Below are 12,365 nucleotides of genomic sequence, written 5' to 3' on the forward strand. Positions count from 1 at the left end.
TACCACCTGCGTAGTTGATTATTGATCGTATGTATTGCAATAAGTTTTCACTGCTAATACATTTAATTAAACATTAGAGAAAAAGGTGTATTCTCTATGTTTCAAGTAAAGTATACCAGGTGATACTAGTATTTTAAATAGCTTTGGCATTGAGTCACTGTTGGAGGAAATACTGGCCCTTGCATAAGTCAGACCTCTGAACAACATAAAACTTGATACAGGGCTGAACATTTTGGTTTCTTCTCTACATTTTGCCTGTGCAGGCCGTTGGTGTAATCTCAAAATGCAGTCATTATGTGCAAGCTTTGTAAAACTGACCAACACCAGCATTTTCTTTATAGATAGTATAATCAATCTATAGAATCCTTGAATAAAAGTTGTACTTAGACAAAAAGCAAAAGGTAATACTTCACCAGTGCATAAAGCTTAGAATTTGGGGATAGAGGATTTATTTGGTGAATAGCCATAGAACATGTATTTCAGAGGATATTTGCTAAGCTGTTATAGTCGTGAATATATATATTGGGGGTGTGAATTTTTTTTGAGACAGAGTCTCACTATGTAGCCCAGGTCGTCTCCAAATGTTCCACAATCCTGCTTCAGCCTCTCAACTGCTAGGGTTATAGGTATGTATGCACCATGTCTAGCCAGTGGAGATACTTCCATACTAAACAATTTTCATGGATTGCCAGTAGAACAGTATATTACAAATTACAAGCATATTGCCTTAGATCTGGGTTACATATTTTAATTGTGCTATCTACCATGTTGATAATCTTGGGAAAACTTAGTTGTATTCAACATCCCTATTTTACTTACTTTTGCAGTGCTAGGATTTGAACCACTGTGTCACATGCCAGGCAAGTACTCTCAGATTCTTTATCAGTTACTGTTCATAGCCTGATGACTCCAAGTCTGTTTTCACAAATGCCTTTTGCTTCCTAGACAGGTACCTGATTAATTTTTCCATAGAAAGTTACCACAGCATTTTCCAGCTGACGAACCCCACTCCACACTGTCTACACTTTGTATTTTCCCTGCTCTGCTATTTTTTGGTTATAGTTAGCTACACCTAGTTAGCGTGAGGTATCTTTTCCATCTGTACGTTTATAAACCAGCTGCTTCTATTCAGGGTGTCGTTAGCTTCAACATAAGGCCACACAATCCTCTTAATTCTTTTGCTGTACTACCCCCAAGCCACTACACTATTCGTGTATCGTGTTATAAAAGTACATTACTTCTTCTTGACTTAACCCTATGGTTCTTGCTTTCACTGTTCACACTTGGAGGATCACAGTTCTACATTGCTGCTCAGTGACTGACAGGGATTTCTCACTAGTTTCACATGTCCAAAAGGGAAGTAGCAGACTCAACTGAGTAGAAATCTACTTAGGACAGTTGTCACCATTATGAACCAAGACATATAAATCCTTTGTTTTGCAACCCAGGCTGTCGTTGAGCTCACTGTGTAGTTCAGACTGGCAACAAAGTGACAGTCCAGCCTGTTCCCTCAGTACTGGGATTACAGGTGTGTGCCACTACATCCAGCAATATATGACATGTTAATACTGTGAGGCCTCAACAATATTTTCCCTAAGACGCTGTGGGCTGCTTCAAGACAGTGTTCCCTTCACAGCGTATTGCAGCCAGGCCTTCTGGCACACACCTGTAATGACGGTGCTCAGGAGGTTGAGACAGGAGGAGCTTGGGTTTTGAGGCCATCCTGGGCTACTGCACACTAAGACCCTGCCTCAACCAAAAATGAAAAAACATTACAGCAAATGAGAAATACGAGTTTTCTCAAAAGGAGCATTGATTAGACATTTCTCCAGGAGATAAAGTGGGGCAAAGGGTTGGGGGTAAAATACGTTGGAAGGTGAGACATCCGTTCACGTGCCTTTCTCTGACCATGTACATAATGACTGGATTTTGAGATTATACCAATAGACTGCACAGACAGTTGGGTCTAAGAAGTTAAAGTGGGTGGGTGTGGACCTGATGGGCATCTGTTCTGTCCATCATCTTCTGAGTGTTGAGTATGGGCAGTGACAGCTCGACTGACTGTTACAGGGGGGTTGAAACAATTAGATATTTCTCCTGATTCCAAAAAATGCTCAGATGAACACTGCCAGTTGGCAGGAAGTCATGCCCTAAAAGTTTGATCAAGAGAATGTGGGCACAGTGTCTGGAAGCACCTAAAAGAGATGAGACCTTATGAAGCTGTACTGAGAACCCTCGGTATCACCTATGGATAGGAACAGATGAGAACATAAATGGCTGTGTCACCTTGAGGTCAGCCCAGGTAACTAGAAGACAGCGTTGAAGGCCAGCTTCCCCCCTGACTTGGGGAGAAGAGTTAGGACACGTGGGTAGTTAAACCACAAATGCAATGTCTGATTGGATTAGAATGAACAAATAGACTTTGTTCTTGTATTCCATTGTGTTTATCTGAAAGATTTGTGTTTGAGTTCCTGTCCACAGAGCAGCGAAGTAACTTTTTAATTTGTGTATTTGTGGACCGATGAGTTACATATAAAAATTTTCTTCATTTAGGGGAAACATTACTATTGAATCTTCCGAAGTTAACAGAGCACATGAGGTTACTTGAGTTTATCAAACTATTTTAGTGATGTTAGCTTTAAAGAAAAGATACAGATAAAAAAAGAGACACAACAAAATACAGCTACTCTGGGATCTGGAATTGAGATACCTAGAAAAGAACTAGAGTAAAGAGAAAAAACGTCTTGGGGGTTCTGGAGGTAGCTGTTAGGGAAACTAGAAACTACATAGAAGTGGAAAACAGTGCAAGGCAGAGAAAAGAATGAAGACGTCTGGAAAGCTGACCCCGGTACCCAGCGAGGAGGATGTATTGCACATGACACAAGGTAATGTGGGAGAGGTTTCACAGCCCCAGGGAGAAACAGGCTGGGTCTAAGGAAACCCAACAGCTATGTAAACTGCAAAAGCTGCAGCTTTATGCTGAAAGTGACTCATGCAAAGCAGGCTGGAGTTGTAGAAGAAATCCAGTGCTGTGCCCACCATACTTGAGGATTAATCAGGAGCATTTTGAGGGCGAGGTTAATGGAGTCTGAGGCATGGAAGGTTTTTTTATGTTACCCTGCCACAGTGACTGAGAGGGAGAGGGTGTAGGAAAGATAGATACCTGTCTTGGTTACTTTTCTCTCGTTGCTGAGACAAAATACCCAATGCCCAAAACGAAGGAAGGAAAGGTTTATTTAGCTCACAGTTTGTGGAGGTTTCAGTCCATACTTGCTGGCTCCAAGGCAGTGGCACATGGCGAGGGCAACCGTTCATGGCCGCGGAAAACAGCAAAGCAGCAAGAGCAAAAGGGAGGAGTGGCAGAGAAGAGCAAGCCTCTTTCCTCCCTTATATTGTAAGCAGGCTACCCTGCTGACAGTGCCACCTGGGGGTGGCACTCATATAATCTCTCTGCCTCCTCTTGCACAGGCTCAGGATGAATACAAAGTGAGCGCCCTGGCCCCTGCTGAGTCACATAGTTAGCCTTCTAAACTTCTCAGATTGACACATGAACAACATCCCAGAGGGTAAGGGCATGTCCTTTTCACCCCAAGATGCAGAACTGCTGAGTCACAGCCAAACTGCTAGACTCCCCAAGTTGACACCATGTATCAACCATAACAATACTGTCCCCCCTCCAAAAGAAAGCTCAGGCCATGAAGGTCACCAGGGCTCAATTTAAGCTAGGCTGGGCTTGTGTGGCTTTCAGAGTGGTCTGAGGCTGACAGTGCTGGCACTAAGTCCAGCAGTCTGCTTGAATCTTTGCCCCATTGCCTACATCCAGCACAAAACTCAGTGGTCTGTTTGCTTTCCCCATCTACCAATTTGAGTAGGAATACAGCTTGGCTTGGACGATTGCCACAGCTTGGGGTGTGTGGACAGAGAAGCTTTGGGACCAGAGGTGGGTATCCATAGGCTGTAAAGCTAGGCAGAAAAAGCCGTGACTTTGGTTACATAGAACACAGAAACTGAAGCCACCTTAGTGACTGTATCCCTAGGGCAGAAATTTTTTTTTTTTTTTTTTTTTTTTATCTCCTATTTTGCTGTTTTTCCTTTTTGTTTCACTGTTACTTTCTGGGGGTTCTTTTTGAGACAGGGTCTTGCTATACAGTTCAGGCAGGCCTTGAACTCACTCTGTAGCCCAGGCTAGTCTCAAACATGCAGTGTTCCTTCTGTCTCGGCCTCCTGAATGCTGGGATTATAGGCATGCACCACCACACCCAGCTATTACTTTTATGTAATTGTATTTTTCTATTACTCTTTAATAGGATCATTTGTCTCACTTTTCTCTCATTTTAAATTGAGTTTATTGGTATATTTTAGGTATAATTAAGGATTACATTCATTATAGGGAATTTGTACTTTTACATGATATAACTTGATTCTTTTTTCCCATTCCCCTACCCATCTTCAACCCTTCCTCACCTTCCCATTTACAAAAGCTTTGTTTCAATTTTTTCCTTTTCTCATTTTTTTCCTTTTCTCATTTTTTTCCTTTCCTGTCCCCCTCCCCCTTCCTAGTTCCCCTTCCTATTTGAATATTTTCTTCCTATTTCACAACATCTATTATACATTTTGGTGCTTATTTACATTTTTGGTTTCTCACACCAAAAAAACAATGCATTATTTACAATTGTGTGTTCATTTCACTTGAGTGTGGTCTCAGGGTGCATCTATTTGCCTAGAAATGTCTCACACTTATCCTTCTTTATGGTAGAGTAGTACTTTATTGTATGGAAGAAACACCACTTTACCCATTCATCAGTTGGGCATTTTCCAAGATTTAGCTATTACAAACTATGCTGCTATGAACATGGGTGCACATATATCGCTGAGGTATGATACTTTTAATTCTTTTGGGAAGATACCAAGAAGGGGACTAGCTGGGTTAAATGGAACTTGTAGTCCTAGGTTTTTTGTTTTTTGATCTGGGAATTGAGCTCAAGACCTCGCATTTGCCAGACAGGTGCTGTGCTGCTGATCTGTATCCTCGGCCCAGTCCTAGTTTTTGGAGGAATCTCCACACTGATTTCCATAGTGGTTGCACCAGTCTACACTCCTACCAGGACTGGGGAAGGGTTCCTTTCTCACCACAGCTCTGCCAGCATTTGTTATTAGTTGATTTCTTGATAATTGTCATTCTTTCTAAGGTGAGAAGTAATCTCAGCATTGTTTTAATTTTCATTTCTTGAATGACCAATGATGTTGAATACTTTCATATATTTATTTGCCATTCCTACTACTTCACCTGAGAAGTGTCCGTTTAAAATACCCATTTTTAGGGGCTGGGGATTTAGCTCAGCGGCACAGCGCCTGCCTGGTAAGCGCAAGGTCGTGAATTCAATTCCCAGTACCGGAATAAAAACCAAAACCAAAAAAAAGATACCCATTTTTAGATTGGGTCTTTACATTTGAGGTGTGTGATTTTTTTTTTTTTTCATTCTTTATGTATTCTAGATAATAAACCTCTGTCTGGAGAACAGTTGGCAAAAATTTTTGCCCACATTCTGGGTTGTTTTCTTCATTCTGATGGTGGTTTATCTTGCTGTGCAAGCTTTTTGGTAAGATGAAATCGCAGTTGTTGATTCTTTGCGATATCTCCTGTGGGATCAAGGCTTTGTTCATAAAGTTTTTTGGGTTTTTTTTTTTTTTTTTTTAAAACAACAATGTGTTGTAATTCTATTTTTTCAAAAACAAATGAACAAAAAAAAGAGAAAGCGATAGAGAAAGAGGAGATGGGGGAGAAAAGGGAGGACAGGAGGGAGGGAGAGAGAGAAAGAGAGAGAGACGCATATTTGGCGTTTTCTCTACTTGGTTTTTTTTTTTTTTTTTGGTTCTTTTTTTTTCCCTACACCAATGTCTTCAAGAGTTCTACCTATTCTATCTTCCAGCAGATTGAGTGTTTCTGTTTTAATATTGAGGTCTTTGATACATTTCTATTTTAGTTTAGTGCATTGTGAAAGTTATGGGTCTACTTTTAATCTTTGACATGTGGAAAACCATCTTTCACAGCACTGTTAAAGAAGCTGTCTTTCTTCCAGTAAAGGTGTTTGGCACCTTTGTCAAAGATAAGGTGGCGAAGCATGTCTGGAGTTGTTCCTGCATCTTCTAATCTGTTCCCTTGGTCCTTGGGTCTATTTTGTTGCCATTACCATGATGCTGTTCCCACAGTAGCTTTGTCGGATAATTTCAGGTCAGGAATTGTGATGCCCCCTGCCTTGCTTTCGTTGCTCAGAATTGCCTTTGCTATTCTAGGTCTCTTCTGGTTCCAAATGAATTTTAGGCTTGTTCTGTAATTCTGTGAGATATGCTATTGGAATTTTGATTAAGATTGCATTAAATCTGTATAACAGTTTTGGAAGTATGGCCATTTTCACCATATTGTTTCTTCCTATGCAAGAGCAAGGGATACCTTTCCATTTGCTGATATCCTCTTCAAACTCCTTTTTCAGACTATTGTAGTTTTCGGTGTAGGGGTCTTTTACTTCCTTCATTAGATTGATTCCTGGGTATTTCATTATTTTGGATACTATTGTAAAAGGTGTTTCTAATTTCTCAGTGAGTTTCTTATTCATGTACAGGAAGGCTATTGATTTTTGAGCACTGACTTTGTATCCAGCTACACTACTGAATTTGGCTATTAAATCCAGAAGTGTTTTGGGAGTCTTCTACACAGAGTATCATGTCATCCACAAATAATAATTTAACTTCTGCCTTTCTTATCCTTATTTCTTTTATTTCTTTCTCTTGTCTAATAGTTCTGTTTCCAGAACTATATTACATAGGAGTGGTGACAGTAGACATCCTTGTCTTGTTCCTGATTTTAGAGTGAAAGCTTTCAGTCTTTGTTTATTATGACGCTGGCTATTGGTTTGTGATAGATGGCTTTTGTCAGATTGCGATAAAAGACCATCTAATTCAATTTTCTGTAGAGTTTTTATCATGAATGGGTGTTGGACTTCGTCAGACACTTTTTCTGCATCGAGATGATATGATTTTGGCCCTTGGTCATGGTGTGTTACATTTATTATTTTGCATATGTTGAACCATTCCTTCACCATTAGGATCTATCATGAGTTCACCCTTTTCATTCCTAATTGCACTGATTTGAGTGTTTTTTTTTTTTTATAAGATTGGCTAAGAGTTTAATTTTACTTAATCTTTCAAAGAACCAACTGTTTGATTCATTGATTCTTCGCATTATTTTCTTAGTCTCCACTGCATTAATTTCTGCTCTGATCTTTATAATTTGGACTTGACTTGCTCTTCTTCTTCTAGAAGCTTGAGGTTCAACAGTAAGAGGTTTAAAAAAAAACATACACACATTAAGTTGTTTATTTGAGCTTGCTGTATTTTCCTGATATGAGTATTCACCACTATAAATTTCCCTTGTAGGACTGCTTTCATTGTGTCCCATAAGTTCTGGTATGTCTGTCATCATTATTGTTTAAGTGTAGAACCTGTCTCATTTCTTCTTTATCTGTGACCCACTGGTTGTTCAGGAGGGTGTTATTTAATTTCCATGTGTTTATGAAGTTCTTGTGGTTTCTTTTGCCATCAATTTCCAATTTCATTGCATTATGATCAGATAATATACATGGGATAATTTCAATTTCTTTGCATTTACTTAAGCATGTTCTAAGAGGTAGTATGTGGTCTATTTTGGAGAATATCCCATGTGCAGCTGAGAAGAATGTATTCTGATGTTGTAAGGTAGAACAATGTGTGGACATCTACTAAGTCCATTTGTTTAAAAGTTTGGTTTCAGCTGGGCAATAGGATTAATCCTAAATGGAAGAATTATTAGGAATTTTTGGGCTGGGCATGGTGGCACATGCCTGTAATCCCAGCACTCGGAAGGCTGAGGCAGGAGGATTGTTGCGAGTTCAAGACCAGCCTGGGCTACAAAGTGAGCTCAAGGCCGGCCTGAACTGCATAGCAAGACCCTGTCTCAAAAAGACAAAAAAAAAAAAAACAAAAAACCAAAAAACCAGGAATTTTCAAAGTTTCAAGCTCCCTATTTACTGCAAATCTAGATTTAAAAATAAAGGTAACAAAGGAATTGGCTTCATAATCCAACATTTAATGTTTCCTAACTGTACATCTGTAAAAATGCATACTTATTGGTTATTTTTATTATTTCAGTAATCATTTTAGCTGAAATTTTTATAGCTCTACAATAGGAAGCACCATAGGATTAAGTTAACTTGTTGATCTAAATAAAAAGTTATGAAGGGGCATTGATAATTGTTCAAAGCATTTCCAAATTAACCTAATAGCCTAGTGATATCTGTAATGGCTGTAAAATTTTATTTGTAAATAAATGTTCACTTTAAGTAGCCACAAAATTGCCGGGCGTGGTGGCACACGCCTGTAATCCCAGCACTCAGGAGGCTGAGGCAGGAGGATCGTTGTGAGTTCGAGACCAGCCTGGGCTACAAAGTGAGCTCAAGGCCGGCCTGAACTGCATAGCGAGACCCTGTCTCAAAAAGACAAAGAAAAAAAAAAGAAAGTAGCCACAAAATTAACCTAATGAATATCCAATTACCAAAAATATAATGGCATAACTTAGTATTTAAATGAACTATGAAGTGTTTCTAAGTTAAATTAGATTCTTCTATAGAAATAATATTGCCCGGAATGGTGGCGCACACCTGTAATTCCAGCACTCAGAAGGCTGAGGCAGGAGGATCATTGTGAGTTCAAGACCAGCCTGGGCTATAAAGTGAGCTCAAGGCCAGCCTGAACTGCATGCGAGGCCCTGTCTCAAAAAGACAAAAAGAAAAAGAAAAGAAATCATATTTATGAAAAACAAAACATTGTCTAGTTCAGTGGTTTTGAGGGGTGAGGAGTCTTTTTGAGAATATGATCGAAGCTGCGGAGAGTCCCCCAAATGACATGTACTCCATATTTGTTATGTAAGAATTTCAAGTAGTTCACATTTGAAACCTGTGTATTTCAGTTTAAGACAATCCAATTTGGTCCAGTTACTGATAATACATTCACAGCTCTTTCATTTGAAAATTTTTGGGAAATTAAACGTTCCAGATTTACTGCTGTTTATTTAACTGTTGAATTTATAACATATGTGTATCTCTGGCTTGGAAACAGCTTCTGCAATCATAGAAATTTCTTTTCTTTTTTTTTTTTTTCGTCGTTTTGACAGGACTACAACGATCCTCCTACCTCAGCCTCCCAAGTGCTGGGATTACAGGTGTGAGCCACCACTCCTGGATTCTAACATTTTTAAAATAAAGAATTGAAAAGATTTGTATGGCACAGAACAATGTAAATATATAATGGTTACTTAGATTCAGAGCTTGTACTAGAAGAAATTTACAGCCTACTAGGAAAACTAGGTAATGTGTATACAACAGAAGACGAGGAGATATGCAACCATCTCTCCTTTTGGTGCTAATTTTAAATATATTGAGCGGGGCCAGGGATATAGCTCAGCGGCATAAGTGCTTGCCTGGCAAGCCTGAGGTCATGAGTTCAATTTCCGGTACCAAAAATAAATAAATACATAAATAAATTCAAGCTGTTACATCCATCCTATTTGTAGCACAGGAGGTAGCTTAGCATGTGTAAGGCTTTGGGTTCAATTCTCAGCAACCAAAAACCAAAACACAAAAAAATTCACGCACATGTAGTTTGTGTTGGCTAGTTGGTCATGACAGAGGAAACCCTTAAATCCCACTTGAGGAAGAGAGTTAGGAATTATCTTCCCTTGGCTAGAAAACTGGTAAAATGGTTGGCAGAATAACAACCCCCCAGAGATGTCTAGGTCTTTATCCCCACCTATGAATATACTCTCTACATAGAAAAAGGGAGTTTGCAAGTATGATTTAGGTGAACGTCCTCGAAATGGGTAATTACTCTAGGTTATCCAGGGGGGCTCAATCTAATTACATCCATTTTTAAAAGTGGAAGAGGTGTAGATTTGATTCCCTGTTCTAGATTTAAAGATGGAGGAAGAAGCCCATGAGCCAAAGGTTGCAGTCAGTCAGTGTAAACCCAGGACCCTCCTGAAAATCGTGACAAAAGTGGATGTCAGTCCTACAACCATTAGAAACTGAATTCTGTCAACAACTCAGCTGAGCAAGGAAACATCCTCCCCTAGAGTTATCAAGAAAGGAATGCAAACGCAAGCGACACCTTGTATTAGACCAATTATTCTCCCGCAGAACTGCAAGAAAGTGTGTTAAGCACTAAGTGTGTGGTAATTTATGACAGCAACAGAAAACAAATACAATATTTGCTTGTAAGGTATGGGAGGAGAGGTGTAAAGGTGGAAGAGAAATCATTGTCAACATTCTTAAAAACCTTAATAATGTTTTGTATGTGCTTTAAGAATATAAGATAGAAAAAAAAAAAAAAAGGGAGTATGATACTAATCTCAGAAAAGAGAAATTGGTTAGAAACTAATGGCAGGGCCGGGCGTGGTGGCGCACGCCTGCAATCCCAGCATGCGGGTGGCTGAGGCAGGAGGATTGTTGTGAGTTTGAGGCCAGCCTGGGCTACGAAGTGAGCTCAAGGCCAGCCTGAACTGCACAGTGAGACCCTGTCTCAAAAAGACCAAGAGCCAGGGATATAGCTCAGTGGCACAAGCGCCTACTTAGGAAGCACAAGGTCATGAGTTTGATTCCTGGTACAAAAAAAAAAAAAATCACTAAAAAATACTACTTTGTACTTTTTTTTTTTTTGGCAGTGCTGGGCATTGGATCCAGGGCCTTACACATTTTTGGGATGTTCTCTACAAGCTACATCTCTAGCACTGATTTACATAGTTTTTGAAGTGTGAATTTTATAGTATATGAATTGTATCTCAATAAAGCAGTTATTTTTAAAATATGTTAAAGCAAATCAATGAAAGCATTTAATATTTTAATAAGTTTTGAACTTAATTACAATTACTATATCTGTGGGATATAATTATTTATTAAACAAATTTCTGAAGTATAAAACTTTAACGTTTATCAGAGGCTTTAGTTAGTGCCTATTCTGATATCCCCCTTTAAGTTTGCTTCTATTTTATTATTATTCATCTCCAGATTCAGGTTTTGCATTATTCTGCAGATCATTTTGTCATCTATGTTATCTCCTGAAGCAGCCCCTTCGTTGAGAACTTCTTCTGCTACAATAAAAAACTGTTCGGTTGGTTGAAGAATGCTTACTCCATAGCCACTGTTGCTGTAAATATGATTATTAGTCATCTTCAGTTTGGGCGCTGGAAGAGCCTGTTAAATTATTCAAGGAAATTTAGTTTTCAGTAATTCTGATAAAGAATTTATATGAACATATAAAATTACTCCAGAAATTACTTTTGGGTTAATAAAGTTCTTTAAAACAATCTAAGACTAGTTTTGAACAAATGTGGTTTCTTCACATTAATATTAAATACAAATGTTTAATTGAAGAAATATTAAATGAAAGAATAAAAATAGTAAATGAAATTTCAAGATACTGTTTATCAGCTTTTGATAAAATAACTGACTCTAAATGGGGATACAGCAACAGCATATAAAGGCGACCTCTAACAGAACATGACAAAACATGAAAATAAATAATTGCAGAGATTGTGTGATATGGAAAAAATAAAATAGGGCAATGTGATATGACATGGCTGGGTGCGGGCAGGGAGAGGTTACCACTTAAAGAGTTTTTTTAAAGAGGGTCAGTTATATTCATATATACAGAATGAGATGGTTGTTCATTACTTATGGAGCTACAGAAAAACTGTTTCAGGCTGGGGCAACAGCCAGAAAAAGGTTGGTAATTCCCGGGAACACGAAAGAGCTAGTATGGTGTGAATGCAGTGTATTAGAGAAAGAATGGAAGGAGATGAGGTTGCAGAAGGCAAGGGAGAGATCTTGTCAGGTTTTACAAAAATTTATAAAGTTTATAATGCTTATTAAACTTTATATGTAAGTCACTTGGAGATCTTGTTTAAAATCAGATTCTGCTTGAAATAAGGCTCAAGATTCTGCAGTTCTAAGAAGACAGCGGGTGATTCTGTGCTTCTGCCAGGGCTCACTGAGGTGGCGGGGTATGGTCCTCAAGCGCTGGCCAGCAGGGTCAGCAGCACTTGACAAGCTCCTAGAACAAGTCCTACAGATCCTCAGATAACCCTCGCCCAGATCTGGGCTGAAAACCAGCGTCTGTCACTCAAGAGTGGTTCTGATGCATGCTCACATGTGAGAGCCACTGAAAAATTTTGCTTAAGGCCTGCAATCACAGCACTCAGGAGGATTGCCATGAGTTTGAGGCTGGCCTGGCTACACAGTAAGTTCAAGGCCACACCTTGTCTCAGAAAAAAAAAAAAA

The 12,365-nt window shown here is 39.1% G+C and overlaps 1 protein-coding gene across 1 annotated transcript in view; it reads right to left on the minus strand.

Moving 5' to 3' along the window:
• Positions 1-10,909: 10,909 nt before the first annotated feature.
• Shcbp1l (SHC SH2-domain binding protein 1-like) overlaps positions 10,910-12,365 on the minus strand; it is a gene marked incomplete at its 5' end in the record, with an annotated part of 30,696 nt that continues 29,240 nt past the window's right edge. Inside the window, 1 exon segment of the mRNA XM_013521488.1 lies at positions 10,910-11,279. Coding sequence (XP_013376942.1) covers positions 11,028-11,279 — 252 coding nt within the window.

Source organism: Chinchilla lanigera, unplaced genomic scaffold (assembly GCF_000276665.1).
Source record: "Chinchilla lanigera isolate Chin_1 unplaced genomic scaffold, ChiLan1.0 scaffold00005, whole genome shotgun sequence".
NCBI classification, from domain to species: Eukaryota; Metazoa; Chordata; class Mammalia; order Rodentia; family Chinchillidae; genus Chinchilla; species Chinchilla lanigera.